This window comes from Castanea sativa, chromosome 3, assembly GCF_040712315.1.
Source record: "Castanea sativa cultivar Marrone di Chiusa Pesio chromosome 3, ASM4071231v1".
Classification (NCBI taxonomy): Eukaryota; Viridiplantae; Streptophyta; class Magnoliopsida; order Fagales; family Fagaceae; genus Castanea; species Castanea sativa.
The window spans coordinates 3067881-3093297 of NC_134015.1; the positions used below are offsets into that span (position 1 = coordinate 3067881).

Below are 25417 nucleotides of genomic sequence, written 5' to 3' on the forward strand. Positions count from 1 at the left end.
AGACAGATGGTGGCTAAGCTCACAAGACCTGAACTGGAGCTATGGGCAATGGTGGCTTGGTCTATATGGAATGCAAGGAACAGGTACCACTTCGAAGCGAAGCAGTCCCAGCCAAGTGATATTCTCCATGGTGCCACATCACTGCTACAGGACTATTGGAGGCTAAACCAAAGCCTTGCTCGACCCTAAGCACTTGAGGGTGCTATGTTGCTTTCAAAAAAAAGTGACGGTCCTCCACATCTTGTGGCAATGCCCTTTATCGCGAAACGTGTGGGCACTTGTCAAAGGGAAGTTACAGATATGTGACTCCTCGGCAAGGACATTTTTTAGCCTGGCCCAAACTCTGGATGAGAAGTTGCCCCAGATTGAGCTTGAGAGGTGAGCCATGGTGGCATGGACCATATGGAACACGAGGAACAGGATATATTTTGAAGCGGCTCAAACCCCGCCGCACAAAATACTCTAGAGTGCAAATTCGCTTTTAGTTGATTACCAACGGTTTTTACGTAGCATGCCTAAAGTCTGAGCACCTGAGTGTGCTGTCCTCAATTATGAGACATTGTATATATACTTTTATTTTTGCTTTCCATCTGGATGTTTGTTTGATGGGATGTGGTCAAGTGGGAGCCACCCCATGTTGTACCCTTCTTTTATTAATATACTTCTGCCTATTCTGTCAAAAAAAAAAAAACTTTAAATGGATTGGAAACACTTTTAATTAAGCTTAAAGTAGTTTTAATTGACCAGGAAGTGGTTTAAATTTTTTTTTTAAATGACATAAGATTAGAGCACTTTAAAAAAAAAAAAAAAGAATCAAACCATGGCTAAATCAGAAGCCATAATATGCTCTACTAGGGCAAGTAATGAAGTAGTCCATGTTTTCATCCCCTTTATAAATCTTTAGCTAATTAGGCCATGTGTCGTGCTATTCTCTTTTCTTTTCTTTTCTTTTAATGTGCACAAAGTTGTATCTATCTAGCACCTTAACATCAACTTGTGCATCTTCTATTTAGGGCTGTAAACAAGCTAAATGAAACCCAATATTTAAAGTTCAAATTTTTTAATTTTATTTTGGACTTGAGCAAAGCTAAAGCTTATCACCAAATAAGATTACATGTTTAAGTTTGATTCATTTGTTTATTGGATAAGCTCAAGCTTATTCATGAACTATTTAATTAACTTATTATTTTCTCATATATAGTAAACCATGACCAAAAATTGTTTAACTATTTACAATTTTATGAATTTTTAATACGAATGGATTGTTTATATTTTTATTAAACTACAAATAATAATTTGATATCATAGGAATTTATTTACCAACTTATGCAATCCAGTATCAAATCTATATAATTTTTTGGCCGAAATGCAAAACTCACCCTTTAAGTTTCACTTCTTTTTTTTTTTCATTTCAATCATTTAAATTTGGGTTTTGTCATTTCAATCCTCTAAATTTCATTCATCCTTAATTAAGTCTTCCGTAGACATGGCAAAACGGGTTAAAATTTTTTGACTTGACCTGAAAAATACCCAACCCGAACCCGATTTTTTTGACCCGAAGCAAAAACGAGTTGACCCGTGACCTGACCCGTGTTTTTTGCGGGTCAACCCGACCCAACCAAAACCTAAACTATTTTTTAAAACTTTTTTTTTCGTAAACAAATAAAATAAAATTAAGACAATATTAGTTTAATTGTTTGTTGTGAGCTTTAAGGAAACAATTGAAATATTTACATAACTGCATGCAAATTAATTGAAAGATGAATGGTTGAGCATAATGAGTAAAGATTTTTAGATATCAAATAGCAAAGTACATGCCAAGATAATCTGGTTACAATAGAGTTAAAAACATAGATTTAAAATTGTAGACATGTGTGAGAAATATTCACAAGTGTGCAAATAGTGAAGCTAAAGTATCAAATTAACACAAATTATGAATGCTTAGACTCATTTTTTAACAATTTATGTCCAAAATAATTGGTTTTTCAAAATAAATTATGATATTTTCCTAAAATGTGCGTTGCTTAACAATGATATAATATTCATAAAAGAGATTATGTATAAATAAGTAAACAATTAAACTTTAATGTATATCTCAAATTGAAATAGAGTGCTAACACAATTGATAATAGATTATAAGTCAAAATACAAAACTCACCCTCTAAGTTTCACCGCTTTTCATTTTAATCCTCTAAGTTTTCGTTTTGTCATTTCAGTCTTCTAAGTTTTAATTTTTCTCAATTTGGTCTTCCGTGGACAATATGTCAATTGCTACTGTTAACTTACCAAAATTTATTTAATATTTATTTATTTCTCAATTTTTAAAAAATGTTAATTAAAAAAAAGAAGAAAAAAAGAACGTCACTCCCCACTTCTGAAGAACACAAGATTGAAATCCCACCCACAAAAATATTAGGAAAGAAAGAGAGCTAGCAGTAGCAGAGGAAGGCAAGACAGACACTAGACACAAATGGAATATTTGGTATAAAAAAAATGTGAAAGAGAGATTAGAATTAGATGGGTCGCCAAGCCTTTACCAAGCTGATTGGCTCGATCTCTAGAGCTTCTTCTTCTTCTTCATGGACTCAGACTCGGCAATACGTCACCGCGGCTGCGCATCCTCCGCCAGTAGTTTTCGTGGACAAGAGCACTTGCGTCATCTGCCAAGGCATCAAAGTAAAGAACAACACCTTCCACACCAAACAAGCCATCAAGTGATTCCAGGAATTTGCAATGTCATTTCTTTATTTTCCAAAATTTATTTTTTTAAATTTCACCTTTCCTTTCATGATAGATAATGACAAATCCATCATTTTATTTTATGAGAAAACATAATGATGATTTCATTATGGGTGGGATTTCAATTTTGAGTTCTTCATATGTGGAGAGCAATCTTGTTTAAGGTATTTAATTTCTGATTCTTTTTAATTAGCATTTTTATAAAAAAAAATTAAGAAATAAATATTAAATAAGTTAACGGCAGCAATTGATGGATTCGTTACGGAGTACTGAATTGAGAATGATTAAAACTTAAAAAACTGAAATAACAGAATGTATATTTAGAGAACTAAAATAAAAAGTGGTGAAACTTAGATGGTAAGTTTTACATTTTGGCCTAGATGATAAAATTAATTTTTAAGATTGTAAATTTCTTATATTTTTTATTCTTTGTCATATGAGTTATCCAATAAGTCATTTGTAATTTTGTTTTTATATTTTGGAATGTTGATATTGTGTAAAAATAAATTTTGTATATTTATTTTACTTATCTTTATGTTATTTTGTTTTAGATAGCAAAATTAGGATCTGTATAATTTTAAAATTATTGAATAAATATTAATAAGTTTAACTGAGTTCGTTCTTGATATAAGTGGTGAATCCCAAGTAATGCATTTTACAACAAATAATTTGTTGCATAACTTTCCAAATGGCACATATATGTTGTTTTCTTTATAAAAAAAAATCATGTGAAAAATACGGGTCAACCCATCCCGACCCACAACACGATTGACCCGAACCCGTTTTTAACCCGCTTAAAATGACCCTTTTTTACCTGCAACCTGATTGACCCAACCTAAACCTGACCCGACCCACCCGTTTGTCATGTCTAATCTTTTGTAAGTGTTCTATTATTTGCTACTGTCCACTTACTAAAACAACATCGTTTTGGATTTTTTTATTATTATTTCTTAATTTCAAAAAAAATGAAAAGTGCATTAATTTAAAAAAAGAAAAGAAAAACAGAAACTAAATTACTCAAGGGAACGAAGTCGGTCCCTAACCCATTAAATAACAAAAATAATCCCCACCCTACCAATATTTGAGAAATTCTATGGGTTTTGAACAGTTTTGCTTCTTTGGCACTCTGGATTCTGAAACAGACGCATACGGCCAAAGCCAAATTGATCCCATTAATCACGCATGAAGAATCTCCCAAGGATTTCCTTGTCCTATAAAAACCGATAAACAAACATAGATATAGAGCAACAAAGTTGAGACATCAAACTCGGTACAATTGAGCAACGGTTTCCTTGTCCCATAAAACCCATATACAACAATTCTATTTCAAATCTTAAAAGGTTTTCCAAGGAAATTTTAAACTTTGCAAATAAGAGGTAAAGTAAAAATCAATAACATTCCAAAGTCAAAACTGGACCTGCAATTTGCAAACATGGGGAAAATTACAAAAAAGGAGTGATTTGAATTTAAGCCTTGTAACTTGACCGTGAAACATGCCCAGCAATGCTGATTTTGGTCTCTCCCTCCTAAAAAGTTGTATTTAATACTTACATCTCTTCTCCTGAGCAGTTGTGTTTCTGCCAATGGGGGTGGTGATTATTTTTGTTATTCAGTGGCTAGGGAATGATGTCTTCCCTTGAGTAATTTAATTTTTTTTTAATTAACATTTTTCATTTTTTTAAAATTAAGAAATTTAAAAAAAAATCAAAATTTTCGTAAGTGGATGGCTGCAACTAAGGGAACACTAATAGAGGACTCAATTGGAAATGAATGAAACTTGAGAACTGAAATGACAAAACCCAAACTTAGAGAACTAAAATGAAAAAAAAAAAGTAAAACTTAGAGGGTGAGTTTTGTATTTTAGCCATTAACTTTATAATATGCTACATCAATACATCGTCTACTAAATTAGCTTAAGTTTTTAAAGAGGATAGTTTCATCTTTACATGTAGTGAGCCCCTATCCTCGTTACATTAAATTTCAATGTTGATAAAGTATTGAGGCTAATATATGTGTATGAAAATAATAGATAGCTAAACTAGCAAAGTAGAATTTTTTGGATTAGTTTAGGTAAATATTTGAGGAGACTAATGTAAATATTCTTGTTTATATGATTCGTTTCTATCACTAAAGCCGTGGAGCTTGGCACCCTTCATTCTTTATGTAACTTTATTCTCAATATCGCCTTTGCAACCGCGAAGAATACACAACGAGGTCCACCATTTGAGAAAGCAAAAGAAGAAATCTAAACGGTAAAGAAACGCTAACTAGAGTTCTTGAACTTTCACATAACAACTAGCTTTTAACTAATTGCATACTTGTTTGCTTCACTATCTAGCTAGTAGCAATTGAGGTGTGGAACTTTATATTTTTCTCTGACTTTTGAAATTAACCGGGGCATGCTTACGACAATGAAAGTTTTTTTTTTTTTTTTAGAATACTAAGTATTTTAACACACACATAAGAAGAGGGAAGAATGTCTTAAAGAAACTAACAGCGGTGTATATCTAAAATGACCTAACTCTTGGATAAGAGATAGGACAATGAAAGGTATATGATGCAAGGATGTTAGAATATTTTAGAAATATTTTGCAAAAAAAAAAAATATAGAAATAGAGTATAAAAAATTGACATGACGGCAGTTTTCTATTCTCTTCAACTTCAAAAAAACCTTCCAAGTTATTACAAGAATAATATTTGGTAGATTATAACTCTTGATTAATTCTTAATTTTTTTTTTCAATAATTTGATAGATACATTGGAGAGCTGAAATTGGAACCTTGTATGTCTTGGAAACATTAGCAAGTGCCAACCAATTGTGCTATAAGACTTTTGGCTTATATTTTAGTTAAAAAAAAATATGAAGGTTAATGATTAGGCTATTTTTATATACTTAATTTTTTACTTTACAACATGACTTCTTTTTATTGTGGTACAATGAATTTACTTTTTATAAATTTTAAACATATTATGAATATATATATATATATATATATATATATATATATATATATATATATATATTGAAAATGAACGGTTGAATTTCTAGAATATAGCAAAAGAAATTTTATTGAAGGTTATAGTTGAATGAATATTAAATTTTGCTGAGAAAATTTAGATAAATTTTTTTAAATGAATTGTAGGGTTTAAATGGATTGAAAACAATTTTAATTGAGCTTAAAGTAGTTTTAATTGACAAAGAAGTGGTTTAAATTATAAAAAAATGACATAAAATTAGATCACTTTTTTATTATGATAAAAGAATCAATGAAGATATATTATTACTCAAACCATGGCTAAATCAAAAGCCATAATACACTTTACTAGAGCAGGTAATAAAGCATTCCATGTTTTCATCCTCTCTATATATCTTTAGCTGATCTTACTAGTACATTTGTACATATGCCGTGCTATTTTCTCTTCTTTTAATGTATATTAAGTTGTATATATAGTCTTAAAATCAACTTGTGCAACTTCTTTAATAAACAAATCGAGCCGAAATAAGACGAATATTTAAAGTTCAAATTTGTTCATTATTTAATTTTATTTTGAACATGAGCCAAGCTAGAACTTTATTACTAAACAAGATTATATATTCAAATTTGGTTCACTTGCTTATTGAACAAGCTCGAGCTTGTTCACGACCTGTTTAGTTAACTTATTATTTTTCAATATATAATAAAGCCACGACTAAAAATTGTTTAATCATTCACAAGTTTATAAATTTTTACTATGAATAGATTGTTTATATTGTTAATAAACTACAAATAATAATTTGATATCATGGTCATGGCAGGCTTGTCAAGGCAACTATTTTTCGTTCCTTATTTTATTATCTCGGATAATTATTCCAAGACCAATCTCATCAATTTCGCAAAAGAGGGTCCCATAAAATTAGAGCATTTGAATCTTTATTTTAGATGCCACTGTACACGAAAGTATATTGTAATTAGAATCCAATTGAAACTTCCTAATATCCATCGACGAAATTTATGTTTGAAACTTCCTACCAACATTAATCAAGTGGAAGCAAAAGCAGGAGGAAGTATACCCTGTTACGGGTGTATAGTTCCTCCCACTTACGGGTGTATAGTTCCTCCCACTCACAGTTGTGTGGGTCCCACAACCCCACCCAATAAATAAAGCAGTCATTCTTGGCGTGTTTTGTTTTGTATCTTTCTCACTTTTTGTATCATTTCTTCCTACAATTTGTGAGCTTTAATAAAGCAGTCAAGCTATATGTCATTTCCATTACCTTTTTGAACCTGACCTTTGAAACCACACGAAGTAAAATTGATTTAAATCGTGCAAATCCTAGGGGATTGTTTGGTTTAGATAAAAAACTAGTTTGGTTTTGTTGTTTATATTAATACACCTTTTTATCCTACTCAATTACGGTGATAAAATGTGCTTTTTCCTAAAATAGGGAACAATTGCCAATTCGGATAATGATTATTTTGTACTCAAATTTTGTATTCAAAATAGATTCCAAATTCCCAAACAATCATAAATGTGAAAATTGGTCATTTTTCTGTATTTAAAATTGTAGAAATAGATATAGAAAAGTGATCACCATTTTTGTTAAAACACTCCCTAGGTATTGCACCTGATGCAATAACATTGGGTGTTTGAGGTTGAGAGTTAAAAAAACAACTTTCAATTTCAATCATTAATAAAATAAAGTAAAATATAATTAAAAAGTTGGTGTAATAAAAATTTTGTCAGTGGAGAGAAGGGTAATTGCATATTGCAATTGACCCGATGTCAATTCAAGTAAAATCATACAGATCAGAGCAATAACTGTGAGGGCAAATGAAGAATAAAAAAATAAAAAAAAAACCCGAAACAGTTCATTGATTTTTTTTTTTTTAACTTTTCACATAACAGTAACTCTCTTCCCATCTCAACTTTCTGCGGTGTCTCTCTGGTTACTCCATTTTACTAGCTTATAACTTGTCAAGAGCGACCTTTTTCCAGTTCAACAAAAGCCCCATGCAGAATCAAAGTTCAAATCAATTTGGATGTATTTGGTAGATTTTGACTATTGATTACCTCATAAAATTTTGCCCTTTTTTCCACCTATAATTTGATAGTTATATTCAGAAGATGAAATTTGAACCTTACATATATGTCTTGAAAACATGAGGAGGCACCAATCAATTGAGTTATAAAACTCTTGGCGCACATTTTAGTTTTAAAAAATTAGGAAATGTTAACAAATGCTCTAAGAGCATTGGTTTAGGAACCATTTTTAGAAACATTTAATTGGAAAAATAATAAAGCAATTAATTTTTTTGATAGTTTTTTATATTTCTCATTAAAGTTGCGTTAAAACTTTTCTAATTTACTTTATTAACAATATTCCTAAAGGAACCTATTAACATGACCCTTAAAAAACAAAATAATAGATAATTAGCCTATTTTTATAGGATTTGGCTTAGGTCCAGTGCGTCCAGTGCATTGGACCTGGTCAAATTGTGACACATATTTAAAAGTGAACACATGTCATCATCTCAACGAGTTCAGTACTACTGAACACTAGACCTAAGCTTGGCCCATTTTTATATACTTAATTTTTTACTCTACAACATGATTACGTGACACCTTTTTATTATGATACAATGAATTTAATTTTTATTTTTTTTGAAATACAATGAATTTATTTGATGTCTATAAATTTTAAACACATTATAAAAATCTATTGAAATTGAGTTGTCGAATTTTTAAAATATAGTAAAAATATTTCATTGAAGATTACATTTGAGTTAAAAATAAAAATTTGCTGAGAAAAGTTAGATAATTTTAAATGGATTGTAGGGTTTAAAACTTTAAATGGATTGGAAACACTTTTAAATAAGCTTAAAGTAGTTTTAATGGACCAATAAGTGGTTTAAATTATATTTAAAATATTTACATAAAATTAGAGCACTTCAAAATAAAATAGAATCAAACCATGGCCAAATCAGAAGCCATAATATGCCCTAGTACAGTAGGTAATGAAGTAGTCCATGTTTTCATCCCCTTTATAAATCTTTAGCTAATTAGGCCATGTGTCATGCTATTTTCTCTTCTTTTAACTTGCACCAAGTTGTATTTGTCTAGCACCTTAACATCAACTTGTGCATCTTCTATTTAAGGTTGTAAACAAGCTGAGCGAAACCCAATATTTAAAGTTCAAATTTGTCAATTATTTAATTTTATTTCGAATATGAGCAGAGCTAGAGTTTATTACCAAAAAAAACTTATATGTTCGAGTTTGGTTCATTTTTTTATTGGATAAAATCAAGCTTATTCATGAACTATTTAATTAACTTATTATTTTCTCATATATAGTAAAAACATGACTACAAATTGTTTAACCATTCACAAATTTATAAATTTATAATAGGAATGGATTGTTTATGTTAAGTTATGGTTTTTCACATAACATTTATGTTGGCTTTATTTTATGACAAAAAGTGTTGTAATTTCATTAATTTATTTCCTTGTATTTTGTGACATTTATTTGTAATGAATTTAGTATTAAGTTGGTAAAGATTGCTCAAGAAGTTGATCTCGCGACTTGGCTCATGAGTGGTGCAACCAGCGAAGGTCACATGAGGAGTACATGCTGGAAGTTGAAGAGTTAGTAAGTTTCGTGACTCATCTCGCGACTTGGCCAACTCGCTAGATGACCCGCGAAATGCACTAACAGTTGGGATTTTAAATGTGACTCTTATACCCTTCACCCATACTATTATTCCCTTATTACCCACAAAATTGAAGAGAGTTCTATTCAGAAGAAAACCCTAGAGAGGTTTCTACAACACCCACCAGTTTAGAGAGAGCTACTCATCCTTAAGTGAGAATTCCTTTGTACTCTCTTCTCCTTCACCTCTTCCATTGTTATACCTTGAAAGGAGATTTATACCCAAACACAAACTCGCACCTATTCAGAGTGTAGAGAGTGTTTTGGAGCTTGGGAAGCATTTGACATTTGCCAAAAAAAGCTGGTAAGGCTTGGCGGATGTAATTGGGTGATATTGCGGAATTCGAATAACTAGTGAAGACAAGACTTTGAGTAGTCCGTTGGTAGTTAGAGCTTGGAGGGTTTAAGTATATTAGGTAGATTAGGCTTGGAGGGTCTTTTTGATATTCATGTACTCCAACTTATTCACTAGTGGATAGATTTCGACTTAAAGGGTTGCGGAGATTTTTTTCGCCGAGTTCTTCGATAACATATTGCCTTGTTATCTTGTGTTTGCATTTCTCTTCCCTTATCCTTTAAGCTTTATATTTTTTAATTGCTTGCTCGTGGTTATGGCTTAGAGAGTAGTTTTGGTTATTGCGTATCATATACTCTTGTTTCGCACCTAGATAAGTTAGAGTAAAAGCAATTAAGTTATAATTTAAAATTGAGGGTCTAAACAAGCTACAGTGTTTTACATTGAAAGTTCAAATAGTGTGTAAAACACCAATAAACGTTTAGACCCCCAAATCACAAATTACCAACACAAGTTTATAATCAAACAATGTATGTGCGGAATATAAAAATAAGCTAAAACAGAATAGGTAAAACAATCTAAACTGAAATTAATCACAACCACAGCAGTAATTAAAAGGCAAAGATTGAGGGCAAAGAGATGCAAACACAAAGACAACACAGCGATGTGTTATCGAAGAGGAAACTGAAGTCCTCGGCAAAAAACCTCTCCTCTGCCCTCCAAGTGGTCAATAATCCACTAGAGAATAAAGTTGGGATACACGAATAGCAGAAGAACCTCCAAGCCTAATCTACTCAGTGCACCTAAGCCCTCTAAGTTTCTTGCTCTAACAGGGTTACGCTGAACTTTGTCTTCTCTAGCTTACCGGATCCCGCAATAGCCCATTGTATCAACCAAAGTTAATTGGTCCCTTCTGAATTGCTTCCCAAGTACCAAAATGACTCCTCGCAGATATGGGTATGGTGAGATAAGGATTTGACTAATGTACCTCTCAAGGATGTATCAATGGAGAGGGTGAGAGTAAAGGAATTTGGAGAATCAAAAGATAAAGATTGTGGATGAGTCAATCTTGTTTTTTTTCTAGGGTTTCTCTCTAAAAATTTTCTCTGGAAGCTTTCTACATTTTGTGGGTACAAAAATATTTATATTAGGGTGTGTATCGAATGCGAAGAGTCAGTTACAACCAAACAGGGTATTCTGGTGACTCGAGCTCGCGACTGAAACGAGTCGTGAGCTAACTGCCTGGCCAACTAAAAGTTTTGTCCTATAGTGTAACAGCTAGCGTGACCCTTTTGCTTCATTTACATGCTTCACACGTGTGCCACCTTTGGCGACTCACCAGTCGCAAGGCTCTTCTTGAGTGCACACTCTTGAGCTTTTCTTTACACTCTCTCACACACTAACCTTACATGATTCCCACCTAAATACAGGGTTTCTAAATGCTGAATTACAAGCAAATTTGGTACGGAATAAAGCCAACAAAATGATTGAATAAATTCAACCTTACATACACTAATTGAGCTTTCAGTTTATATTGTTAATAAACTACAAATAATAATTTAATATCACATGAATTTATTTACCAACTTATACAATCCAATATCAAATCTATATAATCTTTTTATACAACCATTGGTATATTAATAGACAAGTATATTTATAAAACTATAATATTATTTGTAGTTTAATTAAGTCTCATATGTATTATTAGGTTTGAACTTGATTCATTTAATAATCGAGTTTAAACTTGGGCTTGAATTTAGTTTGATATAAATAAGTATTTTCTTGAACCGAGTTCAAGTAGTTCATAATCAATTTTGTTCATTCACATCCTATATTCAACTATGACACTATGTGTTTCTTGAATTTACTTTTTATTTTTTATGAAATACAATTAATTTATTTAATTTTTATAATTTTAAACATATTAGGAAAATTGCTAATTTGATATCATATAAATCAATTTATACAATTAAATCTCAAGTCTATATAAATAATTTTTTCTTACAATCATTAGTATATTAATAGACAAGTATACACATAAAAATATAATATTATATATAGTTTAATTGAGTCTCATGTACATTATTATGTTAGAAAATGTTAATGGATGTCCTAAGAATATTGGTTTAGGAGCAATTTTTTTAAAAAAAAATAATGAAAAAATGATAAACTAATTTATTTTTTTGATGGTTTTTATATTTTTAATGAAAGTGATGTCAAAACTTTCCTAATATAATTCATTAATAATTGCTCTAGGGACACCTATTAATATAATCCTATTAAGTTTAAACTTGACTTGTTTAATAGTTAAGTTTTTTTTTTTTAATTATATAAGATAGAATTTCTACTCTAGCCTAATTTAAGTATATATGTGTATAAAACTCTTTCCTACAGACTTGAACTCCGGCCTTTACCCTCCACACCCCATAAACACTTATACACGTATAGTTAAGTTTAAACTTAGGCTTGAATTTAACTAGTTTAACATAAAGTACTTACGTGCTTTAGCTTTGATGACGGTAGCCGAAACTCCTTTAAAATACTGCTTCCATTACGCCCATGTCCTTTACAAACGGCACTGCCATTCTTGCAGGCATGGCTTCCACGTGATCAACGCATGGTTGGTGGCTAGCTCATCAGAGCAACCATTTTTTTTTTTTTTTTTTCAGATAATTATTTCAAGACCAGTCTTATCAGTTCTACAAAAGAGGGCTCCATAAATTTTTATTTTTATTTTTTATTTGACGAAGGGCTCCATCAAATTGGAGCACTTGAACGTTGAATCTTGATTTTAGATGCCACTTTTCACAAAGTATAGTTTAATTATAATCTAATTGAATATATAAATAGATTATATTATATAAATTTATGATAAACAGCTGTTAAGATTCCGTATATCCACTAATGTAAATTACTTTGAAACTTCCTACTTCATGGCGACATTAATCAATTGAATTCCTTTGGTGGGATTACATATGATGATATGAAATCAAAAGTCGACAAACGTCTTGAGCAAAGCACCAAAAGAATAAAGCAACCAATTGAAGCTATCAATCTTGGCGTGTTTCAAATTGTATCTTTCTGCGTTTGTTGGGATGAGATCACTTGTTGTAATATTGTAATAAATGGTTGAGATTGAAAGTTGAAATAAATAGCTTTCAATTTCAACCATTAAATTAAATACATTAATTTAATGGGTGAATTGGTCTGATCTCAATCCTCATTTTTTCGTAAGTGTAAAATGGAATGAAGCAGTCAAGCTTTATGTTATTTCTGTCAACTTTTTGCACTTGAGATCATACTGCCAAAGCAATTACTGAAAGTATAGTTGTCCAAACGTGAATTGTGTGGTAAATTATCGTTTATAAATTATTATAGATATACATATATAAATTGTATATTAATTATAATTTTTAAATATATTCAGCTAATTACTAATTTATTCATCACTTAAGAAATAATAATATTTAACAAATTAACTAAATAAATCAAACTAGCACATGTTTATAACATACACATTCAAATTACTTAAATTCAAAAGTGATAATATATTACAAATGACCCAAAATTAATTTAATTTCATCATATCCATCATATTGGCTAATCAACCCCATCTTAGTCAATGCTATGAGCATGTTTATCATTTTTCAAATTTATTTCTTCATTAAAATTTTCTTCATCGTCATTAACATTTACTATCTCTTCTTATTCTTTTTATTTTAATAATTAAAAAAAAATCTTCTTGGCATTCTAGTTTCTTGGACTTATAACAATAATGAAAAAAAAAAAATTATATTTTCAATTAATATCTTTTTCATAGAATAGAAAATAAATTTGTAAATATTAAAGTGAAGTGTAAGTGTGTATTATGTAATCCAAATTTTGTAGAAGAAGGAGAGGGGAAAAAACTTATGAATATTTTGTTTTATTAGATTAAATTAAGTAACCTAATAATTTTGTGTTTAAAACAAGTCTAACAACTTGTTAGATTCAAATAAAAGTACAAATTTTTACAAAAAATTACATTTTAATGTGTAGAGGATTGAAAGATGTAGGTGACGGATCCATTTAAGTGAATGTGACAATGTCAGGTTGGCGGGTTAGTAGTCGACGGATCCAAGGTGGATGGACACACGCTGGACGGATATAAGTGACACGTGGTGCTTATCTGTCTTGCTTTAGCTTTAAGGATTCCTAAATAGAATTAACTTGCGTCTCACATTAATTGCAAAGAATCCCAATACGAGAAGAATTCTAATTACAAAAGGATCCCGTAATATACGTTCATTAAGGAAGATCTTCCCTAAAAGGAAACGTCTTGATGCGCAAGAAACGGAGGCTGACTCTACTATAAAAACCCATAACCCCTCAGAATACAAGGTACGCATAATTCACCTAACTCTGGCACTCTAGGGTTGTGAAAAGTTCTAACTTAACCTTCGGAGGGTTTTTAGCCGATACCACACTGGTGCTCTCTGTTAGGTCTTTTCTTTTTGTCATGCAAGTGTTGTTTCAAGCTTGTGAGGATCGTGTGACTAATTGGTGATTTTTCGCCATCATCAGTTGGCGCTGTCTGTGGGAAAGAGTAATTAGCCGTTGCTTTATCTCTGGGACAAAAAGTTGCATCGTACTCACTCGATCGACGGCAACAACCAACAATCAGGATGACGAACCGCACACTACAACCTTGGAGAGACAAGTCCAAACGCTTGCAATGGCAGTTGAATGCCTAACCAAGCAGAATCATGATTTAGAGGAGCAGTTGCGGCAAAAAAATGCACACCCCGGCACACAGGAGGAAGACTAGGAAGGGACAAGCGCTGAGAGGAGGAACTAGGAAGGACCTGAGGGTAGCAACGCTCCGAGCAGACTGGAACGGCAGGACACCAACCGGCTATCTGTCTCAGACACTTTCCCACCTCACATAGCCGCTGAGATGCAGATGATGAGGGAACATATGGATGTGATGATGAACGCCCTTAAAGGTCGAGTATCCAGCGACCTCAATGACCTAGTCCAATGAACTGATTCGCCTTTCATAGCGCTCATCAGTTTATGCCCCCTTCCCCTAAAATTTCACATGCCCCAGGTGGAAAGTTATGATGGGTCCAAGGACCCCTTAGGCCACTTGGAATCTTTCAAGACCATAATGCACCTTCAAGGTGTACTAGATGAGATAATGTATAGGGCCATCCCCACTAGACTGAAGGGACCTGCAAGGATCTGGTATAGCAGGCTGACGCCTAACTCCATTAGCACTTTCAAGGAGTTAGGCGCTCAATTCGTGTCACACTTTATCGGGGCTCACCGGTATAAGAAATTCACCGCATGTCTGATGAGCATTAGGCAATGGGAAGACGAGACACTAAGATCGTACATAGCTCGTTTTAACAAAGAGGCTCTCTCGATAGATGAAGCGGACGACAAGATACTCATGGCAACATTCACCAACAGGCTGTGGAAGGGTAAGTTCCTATTTTCTTTGTATAAGAATGACCCAAAGACTATGTTTGAAGTACTTTACAGGGTAACCAAATACATGAATGCGGAAGACGCGTTACTGGCCAGGGAAAAGAAGCCTAGAAAAAGGGAAAGACAGGAAGATACACGGCTAGACAAAGGACGGAAGATGGCCAGGACTGGAGAACGATGGGAGGACAGACATTCCAAGCCACCTATAGGAAAATTCACGAGCTTCACCCCTCTGACTGCTCCGATCGACCAAGTGCTAATGCAGATAAAGGATGAAAAAGCCTTGACCTTTCTCTGCAAATTGAGAGGAGATCCTAACAAAAGGTCAAGGGATAAATATTGCCGTTTCCATCGTGACCACGGCCACGATACAGCTGACTGCTACGACCTGTAGCAACAGATTGAAGCTCTTATCAGACAAGGAAAGCTGCAAAGGTTCATCAACAAAGAAAAGATGAATCCACCACAAGACAGGGCCCCCCGACAGAAGAACGAGCGTCCTAGACCACTGATAGGAGATATAAGGATGATTGTTGGGGGCATCGCTATTGCAGGATCGTCCAAAAAAGCTCGCAAAACTTATTTACGGGTAGTTCAGAGCGTACAGCTGACGAGTTCTGCACAAAAATGGCTCGAATCAATAACCCGATCATTGGGTTTTCGGAAGAGGATGCACGATGCCTTCACCATCCGCATGACGACGCGCTTGTCGTCAGCATACGAGCAGGAGACTACAATATGCATCGAGTTTTGGTTGATAATGGAAGCTTAGTTGATATCCTTTACTACCCCGCATTCCAGCAGATGGGAATTAGTATAGAGCAACTAGTTCCAAAAAATACTCCACTTGTCTGCTTCGGAGGAACAAGGGTCTACCCCTTTGGCGTTGTCACATTGTTTGTGACGGTGGGAGATCACCCCTAGCAGATCACTAAGGATGTGGCTTTCTTGTAGTCGATTGCTTATCTGCCAACAATGCTATCCTCGGACGACCTACTCTCAATGCATGGAAAGCTGTAACCTCGACCTACTATTTGATGATCAAGTTCCCAATCGAGTATGAAGTAGGAGAGTTGCGTGAAAATCCGGTAGCCGCACGTGAATGCTACGTGGCCGTGATGGAGATGGACGACCACCTACAAACGATGAACATAGAAGAATAGCAAACGGTAGCAGAACCGGTGGAAGAGTTAGAAGAAGTACCCCTCGATGATTATAGGCCCGAACGGACGACAAGAATTGGTACTTTGGCCAGCTGGTCAGCACGGCAAACACTTGCAACGTTCCTAAAAGAAAACAAGGAGGTGTTTGCATGGAGTCACGAAGACATGTCAGGGATCGACCCATCAATCATAGTCCACAAGTTGAGTGTGTCACCTTCATTCTCTCCTGTCCGACAGAAAAAGCAGGTGTTCACCCTTGAGCATGACCGAGCCATAGCCGAGGAGGTACAAAAGTTACAGGAAGCAAATTTCATACGTGAGGTATACTATCTGGATTAGCTAGCAAATGTGGTAATGGTCAAGAAAGCAAATGGAAAGTGGAAATGTGTGTAGACTTCACGGATCTAAATAGGGCCTACCCTAAGGGTAGTTACCTGTTCGCGCGTATTGATACCCTAGTAGACTCGACCGCAAGACATGAACTTTTAAGCTTCATGGATGCGTTCTCTGGCTACAACCAGATCAAGTTAAATGAAGTTGATCAAGAGAAAACCTCATTTGTTACAAGTCAGGGGCTCTTCTGCTACAAAGTAATGCCCTTCGGGCTCAAGAATACAGGAGCCACATATTAGAGATTGATGAACAGGATGTTCGCGCACCAAATTGGGAGAAATGTGCAAGTTTAAGTAGACGACATACTGGTAAAAAGCTTTCAAGAATCCGACCACTTGAGCGACCTCTAGGAGACTTTCAACACTCTTTGGTCTTACAACATGAAACTGAATCCAAGAAAATGCGTGTTCGGAGTAACCACAGGAAAATTTTTGGGGTTTATGGTGTCTCAAAGGGGTATTGAGGTCAACCTGGAAAAGGTGAAGGCGATAATAGAATTGGCTCCCCCAAAGACGGTAAAGAAGGTACAAAGCTTGAATGGCAAAATAGCTGCCCTAAATAGGTTCATATCAAGGGCGACGGACAAATGTCTCCCTTTCTTTCGCACGTTGAGGAGATCGTTTGAATGGATGGAAGAATGCCAAAAGGCATTTGAAGATTTGAAGGCGTATCTCTCTTCTTCACTGTTATTCAGCCCATCCAAGCCGGGAGAAGAGTTGTTTCTATACCTGGTCGTCTCCCTAGTGGCCGTTAGTGTGGCTCTTATTAGAGAAGAAGATAAGGTGCAAAGTCCCGTATATTTTATAAGCCGAGCGCTTAGAGGAGCAGAAAAGATGTACCCTCAGATGGAAAAGCTAGCCTTCGCATTAGTGACAGCAGCACGGAAACTCAAGCCATATTTTCAAGCACACACCATAAATTTCATGACGGATAAGCCCCTACGAAAAGTAATGAGTAGCCCTGAAGCTGCGGGATGAATGACATTATAGGCGGTCGAGTCGAGTGAGTTCGACATTTAGTACCAACCATGAACTGCTGTGAAGGGACAGGTAGTAGCGGACTTCATCGCTGAGTTCACTCTCATAGAGCACCTGGGGGCAGAGGAAACTCCCATGTGGAGCATCTACACAAACGGATCTTCCAATAGACACGCAGGCAGGGCCGACGCAATACTCCATACCCTAGAGGGGGATAATATTGAGTGCATGATCCGCCTAAACTTTTCCACAACCAATAACAAAGCAGAATACGAAGCCTTGATAGCGGGACTAGACCTCGTAATAGCAGCGGAAGCTAGGAGTGTGGCTGCTTACTCTGATTCCCAAATCGTAACCAGTCAGGTTAATGGCAACTATGAGTGCAAGAACGAATGAATGAAGAGGTATCTCGAGGAAGTGAAGGGTCGAACAAGTAACCTCTAGATCAAGCTGGTTCAAATCCCAAGGGAAGAGAACCAAGATGCAGACCGACTTGCAAAAGCAACTTCCGCAGAACCTATGATTGTCCCCGACCAGGTATTATCCTTCGTTCAACTCTCATCACATATAGATAGTACATGCGTACAGAAGGTAAGCGATGAACATAGTTGGATGACTCCAATAGCCACATACCTAAAGAATGGCAATCTACCAAACGACAAGGAAGCCGCAAGAAAGTTGAAGGTTAAAACGACTCGATTCGTCCTGATTAAAAACGTTCTATACAAGAGGGGCTTCTCCTGACCCTACTTAAGATGCCTCGCCTCAGAAGAGTCAAACTATGTTATGAGGGAGGTCCATGAAGGAATTTGTGAAAACCACTCGGGGCTAAGGTCTTTAGTGCACAAGCTACTTCGGGCAGGATACAACTGGCCAACGATGCAAAAGGATGCCGACGCATACGTTAGAGCCTGCGACAAGTGCCAACGTTTTGGCAATTTGATAAGGCAACCAACGGAAGAGCTTACCCCTATGATGGCCCCATGGCCGTTCGCACAATGGGGGTTAGACATCATGGGCCCATTTCCAGTAGTGGTAAGGCAGTTGAAGTTCCTAGTGGTTGGCATTGACTACTTCACTAAATGGGTGGAAGCAGAGGTTTTGGCCACTATCATGGAGAAGAATATTTGGAGCTTTGTATGGAGGAATATTATTTGCAGGTATGGTAAACCAAGGGTGCTTGTTTTAGATAACGGAAGGCAATTCAACAACGACTCATTCCGAGATTTTTGTTTCCAGCTAGGGATTAAGAACCACTACTCATCACCCGCCCACCCACAGGCCAACGGATAGGTTGAGGTCACGAATCAATCCTTGCTCAAAATCATCAAGACACAGCTCGAAGGGGCAAAGGGCATATGGCTGGATGAATTACCAAGTGTTTTATGAGCATACAAGACAACGACAAGGACACCAACAGGGGAAACACCGTTTCGATTAGCATATGGTAGCAAAGCAATCATCCCAGCAGAAGTAGGGCTTATAAGTTACCAGGTTGGGAACCACGATGAGAGCAAGAATGATGAAGCCATGCGCTTACAGCTCGATCTAGTGGACGAAGTCAGAGCGACGGCCGAGCAAAGACTAGCACGGTATCAGAACCTCATGGCAAAGCAATACAACTCTAAGGTCAGGCACAGGGACTTCCAGGTTGGAGATCTTGTCTTGAGGAAAGTAATCAGTGCTACAAAAGATGCCTCCTAGGGAAAGCTAGGACCTAACTAGGAAGGACCATATAGGATCACCTCATGGCATAGGAAGGGAACGTACTACCTAGAGACATTGGAAAGGCAAAAATTGAAACACCCGTGGAATACAGACCACTTGAAGAAGTACTATCAGTAGACAATGAACAAAGACAGCAATAACATCACCCTCCTCATTTCCAGTTTATCTTTTTTAGCAAACAATTTTAGTTTTTATTTTCTATAGTACTCTTAGAACCCAAAGGGCAATTTTCTTATTTTTTTTGAACAATATTCTACCCATCCATTATAATAAGAGGAGTTTATTTAAAGCATATGGAATGTTTTTTGCTCAGGTTCTACTAAACTCCAAATAGTGGACGAATCATCCCAAAAGGATGAGATTTAGTAGTCCACATAGTGGACGGATAGCCCCATAAAAGGACGAAATTTACTAAGTCTACATAGTGGACAAACCATCCCAAGAAGGATGAAATCTACTAAAGTCCAAATAGTGGACGGGTCATCCCAAAAGGATGAAATTTACTAAGTACACATAGTTGACGGATCATCCCAAGTAGGATGAGAATCTATCAAGTCCACATAGTGGACAGATCGTCCCATAAAGGACGAAATTTACTAAGTCTACATAGTGGACGAACCATCCCAAGAAGGATGAAATCTACTAAAGTCCAAATAGTGGACGGGTCATCCCAAAAGGATGAAATTTACTAAGTCCACATAGTTGACGGATCATCCCAAGTAGGATGAGAATCTATCAAGTCCACATAGGACGAATCGTCCCATAAAGGATGAAATTTACAAAGTTCACATAGTGGACGGATCATCCTACGTAGGATGAGAATCTATCAAGTCCACATAGTGGACAGATCGTCCCATAAAGGACGAAATTTACAAAGTTCACATAGTGGACAGATCATCCCAAGAAGGTTGAAATCTACTAAGTCCACATAGTAGACGGATCTTCTCAAGAAGAATGAATCGAGTCCAGAAAATGGACGGAGAATCCCAAGAAGGATGAAATTTACCAAGTCCATAAATGGATAGATCATCCTATGAAGGATGAGTTAACTGAGTCCATGAAGGTGAACGGGTTATCCTAAAAAGGATAAATTCATTAAGTCCATCAAAAGGACGGTTCACTGTATGAAGGATGAAAATTTCACAAGTCCATAAAGAAAAGTCCTCAAGAGGACGGCCACACATATTTAAAACCATATAGACGGATTCATTAATTACCGACAAGTGCTTAAGTGGACGGGTTAGATTCCCATACAGGACAGGTCATCCTTGACAAGGACAGCTTATCCAACACAGAATAAAACTACGAATTGGATGGGTAAGGATAATAAAAGACAGACAGAAGTGCTTCAAAAAATGTAGTCAAAATACAACATTAACAAAAAGCCTACAAAAGACAACGGTTGAAATTGTTTAAATAAATTGTTCTCCCATATGTTTTTGAACTTGAACAAAAATGAAAATAGGGTATGTACTACTCCTGAACTACAACGGTGTCCCCCTTGTCACCAGGACCTTTTGTTGAGGGTTGACAGGCATTATCTTCAATGGATCCCTTCTCACCAACCTTTTGGGCCTTGCCGTCGCTTTGGTCTTCATAAAAGAGCTCGTCCGTACCCTCAGTGTCAACGGGGCGAGCTGGAGTCTAACCTTCAGGATCGATGGTGATATGTGCAAGGTTCAGGTCAGGATACGAAGCCTTGACTTGACGGAGACAGTCATCGAAACCATCGGCAAAGGAGGTACCCAATTCTCCCAAAAGAGCATCAGGGTCTCGATATTCCTGGATAGCCTTAACCTTTGCCTGACGGAGACTATCTTCTTTAGTTTTCAAGGCTTCCATCAGTAACTCCACCTCTTTCTCCAAATTTTCGTGAACCTACTCGGACAACTTTAGCTTCTCTTCATGACGAAGCTTCCAAACCTTCAACTCGTCTAGTTCTTCCACCATCGCCTTTGACTTTGCACGAACATGTTATAGCGTCTTCTCTTGGGCAAGGCAACGGTCCATTAATCCTTTAGCCATAAGGACCCCCTACACCAATATCAAAGAGTAAGTATGATGTTAAAAACATGACGGAACATATAGTGATCGGCACCAACCTAAGTTTGGCTGAACAAAGCCATCTCCCTCATTGCTTCTGTAGCATGATTGCCTTGTTTTTTCTTTGCAGTAGCCTACTGCTTGATCACTACCCTTCTCCTGGTAATAAATAATAAAAAGTGAACAAGGGCAAGAGACTCATGACGGCGGATTCGATTGTCGTATCGACGGGCAGCGAGGGTTGGCTCAGGACCATCGCAATACCAATATAAAGTGTCCAAGGTAACAAGCTTGATCCACATTCTCTCCGACAACTTGGTGGTCTGGAAGATCTTCTCCAAGAAACCAAATTGTTCGGTAGTAACTGTAGATGGTCCTGAGCTGCAAAAGGTAATGGTTAGGTTAACTTCAACAAAAATATACAGAAATTAAGGCAAACAGACACATACCAGATGGAGGCATTATGCCCCAAGTCTTATCTATAGGCATATATTATTGGTCGTCAGGGTGACACATCCAGTTGTCACCTTGAAGGAAAAAATATCAACCCTTCCAATTCCGGTTGGAGTCCGGGGTCTTGCATACCAACCGAAGCACTGGACTTCTCGGCACAAAGCTGTACATACCCTTTGATTGGGCAATCTCAGACGGACGGTAACAGTGAAAGAACTCCTCCACTGTTAATCGTCGCTCATCGTCAGACATCACGCCATATAAGACTTCAACGCCTAGAAAAATTGTCCAGGCATTTGGTGCAATTTGGGTGACGGCCAAACCCAAGTATTGGAGAAGACAATGGTGGAAGGCACTTAAAAGGAATCATAGGCCCGCTTTGAGCATTTGGTCATATATACCAATGTCTTCAAGGCCCTTGTAATAGCACTTCTCGGACTTGAAGGGTAGACGGATGGGGATGTTATCAGGTATCTAATACTTATGTCTAAGTGTATTGCAGTGTGGGTGCTTGATGGAAGAGACGAAGTCATTCATCGTCCACAAAGGGAGCATGATGAATTCCCTGAACCCATCAAGACCTATGACGGATTGGATGGGAGGGTTTATGCCGTCTAAGTCGTCATTCGCGTCATACTCTGACCCATCCTCATCCTGCCCCTCATCCTCCACATTGGAAGGAGAGCTGGCTGACTGTTCCCTCTCCTCGCTAGAGGTGCCCGAGTTTGCTTAACCTGACGGAAACACCTTATCGTAGCTCGCTCCCTTGCAAACAAATGACTGACCACTTGAGACCTCACTAGACATTTGACACCTACAAATGACAGATAAAAGAAACCTAAGACTTTAGATCTACGCTGACGACGGACCAACATATGCAATAAAGAAGAAAAATTGAGAGAAAAGAAAACTCACAGCTTGACGGTATGATGAAAGCGACGAAAGAACGAAAAGAACGGTAATATTGATTCGCTGAGGCAACAGATCGATTAAAGTAGACAGACGCGCTCTAATCAGCCAAATTTTTTCCAAAACGTAAAAAGAAAGGAATAGATGGTATTTATAGATGGAACGGTGTGAAAGACGAAGGGACGCCTCGATCCAAGCAAACAGTCAATCAAAGTCCACCACGTGTCCCTGATGCATTTATTACTTTGTGGTAGCCTGTCAATCAAAACATGATTATCAAGGGTAGAAGCAAACTATCATTCCATGGGTCCATATAAAGAGGTGACGGATCCATGGAATGAAGGGGAAACTGAAGAGAATTGAAAGATGTAGGTGACGGATCCATTTAAGTGAACATGACAATGTCAGGTTGGTGGGTTAGTAGTCAATGGATCCAAGGTGGACGGACACACGCTGGACGGATATAAGTGACACGTGGTGCTCATCTGTCTCGCTTTAGCTTCAAGGATTCCTAAATGGAATTAACTTGCGTCTCACATTAATTGCAAAGAATCCCAATACAAGAAGAATTCTAATTACAAAAGGATTTCGTAATATACGTTCATTCAGGAAGATCTTCCCTAGAAGGAAACGTCTTGATACGCAAGAAATGGAGGCCGACTCTACTATAAAAACCCATGACCCCTCAGAATACAAGGTACGCATAATTCACCCAACTCTGGCACGCTAGGATTGTGAAAAGTTCTAACTTGACCTTCGGAGGGTTTTTGGCTGGCAACACACCGGTGCTTTCTGTTAGGTCTTTTCTTTTTGTCGTGCAGGTGTTGTTTCAAGCTTGTGAGGATCGTGTGACTAACTGGTGATTTTTCGCCATCATCATAAAGAATTTGTCTATATATCGTATGATACGTACGATTTTACGATATGATACGATTCATATGATACACACACTGTATCATATAATTCATGAGCACTTACGATATGCCGATACGATACAGAACTTTTTACACACAATTCAATACGTATCGTATGATACATATCGCATACGTACGATACTGACAACTGTGACTGTGAGAGGGATTGAGATCAGGTGCAATACCTAGGGTATTGTACCTGATGCAATTACTATGAATGGTTGAGATTGAAAGTTTCTTTTAGCAACTTTCAATCTCAACCATTGATTAAAAAAAGTTGAGCAAAAATTTATAAGAAGTAAAAAGTAAAAGTTGAAAAAGTAAAAAGTGCAAAAACTTTGTGAGACCAGATCCTAATCCTTGAGTGAGCAAAAGAAGAAGAAGGAAAAAAAAAAAAAAAACCCTTCCTCAGCCAGAGCACTTTATTTATTTATTAAGAATCAATGTAGACATTTTATTACTCAAACCATTGCTAAATTAGAAGCCATAGTATGCTATACTTTAGTAGGTAAGGAAGCAGTCCATCTTTTCATCCCCTCTATAAATCTTTAGCTAATCTTGCTAGAGCATGTGCGTGTTATTTCCTCTTCTTTTAATGTATACCAAACTATATCTATCTAGAACCTTCACACCAGTTTGTGTATCCTCTATTAGGGTTGTAAATGAGTTAAGCAAAGTAGAATATATAAAGTTCATATTTGTTCACTATTCAAAAATTTTTTTTTTCAAACAAGATCCAAGGTAGAGCTTATCACCAAATAAGATTATATGTTTAAATTTGGTTCATTTGCTTATTGAACAAGCTTGAGCTTATTCACAAACTATTTCATTAATTTATCATTTTCTAATATATAGTAAAATCATGATTGTATAAATTGTCAAGAAACTACAAATAATAATTTGATATCATATAAATATATTTACCAATCTATACAATTTAATCTCAAATCTATATAAGTATTTTTTTTTTTTTAACAATCATTAGTATATTAATAGACAAGTTTGAACCTAAGCTTGAATTGCCCTAAAGGCATCTGTTAACATGATCCTATTATGTTTGAACTTGACTGATTTAATAGTCAAGTTTGAACTTAAGCTTGAATTTAATTTAACATAAAGTACTACGTGCTCTAGCTTCGATGACAGTAGCCGAATCTCCTTATATAAAATACTGCTTCCCTTATGCAAATGTCCTTTGAAAACTACACTGCCATTCTTGCTGCCATGGCTTCCACATGATCAGCTCTACGAAAGGGGGCTCCATCAAATTGGAGCATTTGAAAGTTGAATCTTGATTTTAGATGCCACTTTACACAAAGTATAGTCTAATTAGAATATAATTGAATATATAAATAGATTATATTATATAGATTTATGGTAAATAACTGTTAAGGTTTCGTATATCCACTAATGTAAATTATGTTGAAACTTCCTACCGAATCATTTGACTATTTGAGTTCCTTTGGCAGGATTACATATGAAATCAAACGCCGACAAAAGTATTGAGCAATGCACCAAATTAAGGGGCCGTTTGGACATGTGTTTAAACACATGTTTTTAGTTTTTAAACAACATTACATGTATTTTCACACACTTTTTCATCTACACATATTTCCAAAAAATACAAACAACATTATTGA

The 25417-nt window shown here is 36.0% G+C and overlaps 1 protein-coding gene across 1 annotated transcript; it reads left to right on the plus strand.

Moving 5' to 3' along the window:
* Window positions 1–14805: 14805 nt before the first annotated feature.
* On the plus strand, window positions 14806–16121 carry LOC142627928 (uncharacterized). Its single transcript, XM_075801830.1, has 3 exons — window positions 14806–15190; window positions 15242–15587; window positions 15752–16121. The coding sequence occupies exons 1-3, from the start codon at window positions 14806–14808 to the stop codon at window positions 16119–16121; spliced, it is 1101 nt and encodes a 366-aa protein (XP_075657945.1).
* The last annotated feature ends 9296 nt before the right edge of the window (window positions 16122–25417 follow it).

Excerpts from the sequence above, each read along its gene's own strand:
- LOC142627928 (XM_075801830.1), top strand. The coding sequence starts at position 14,806 with ATGCCCCAGGTGGAAAGTTATGATGGGTCCAAGGACCCCTTAGGCCAC. Across the intron at positions 15,191-15,241 it reads CACCAACAGGCTGTGGAAGG|TACTTTACAGGGTAACCAAA; the intron begins GTAAGTTCCTAT and ends CTATGTTTGAAG. Across the intron at positions 15,588-15,751 it reads ACAGCTGACTGCTACGACCT|GATCGTCCAAAAAAGCTCGC; the intron begins GTAGCAACAGAT and ends TCGCTATTGCAG.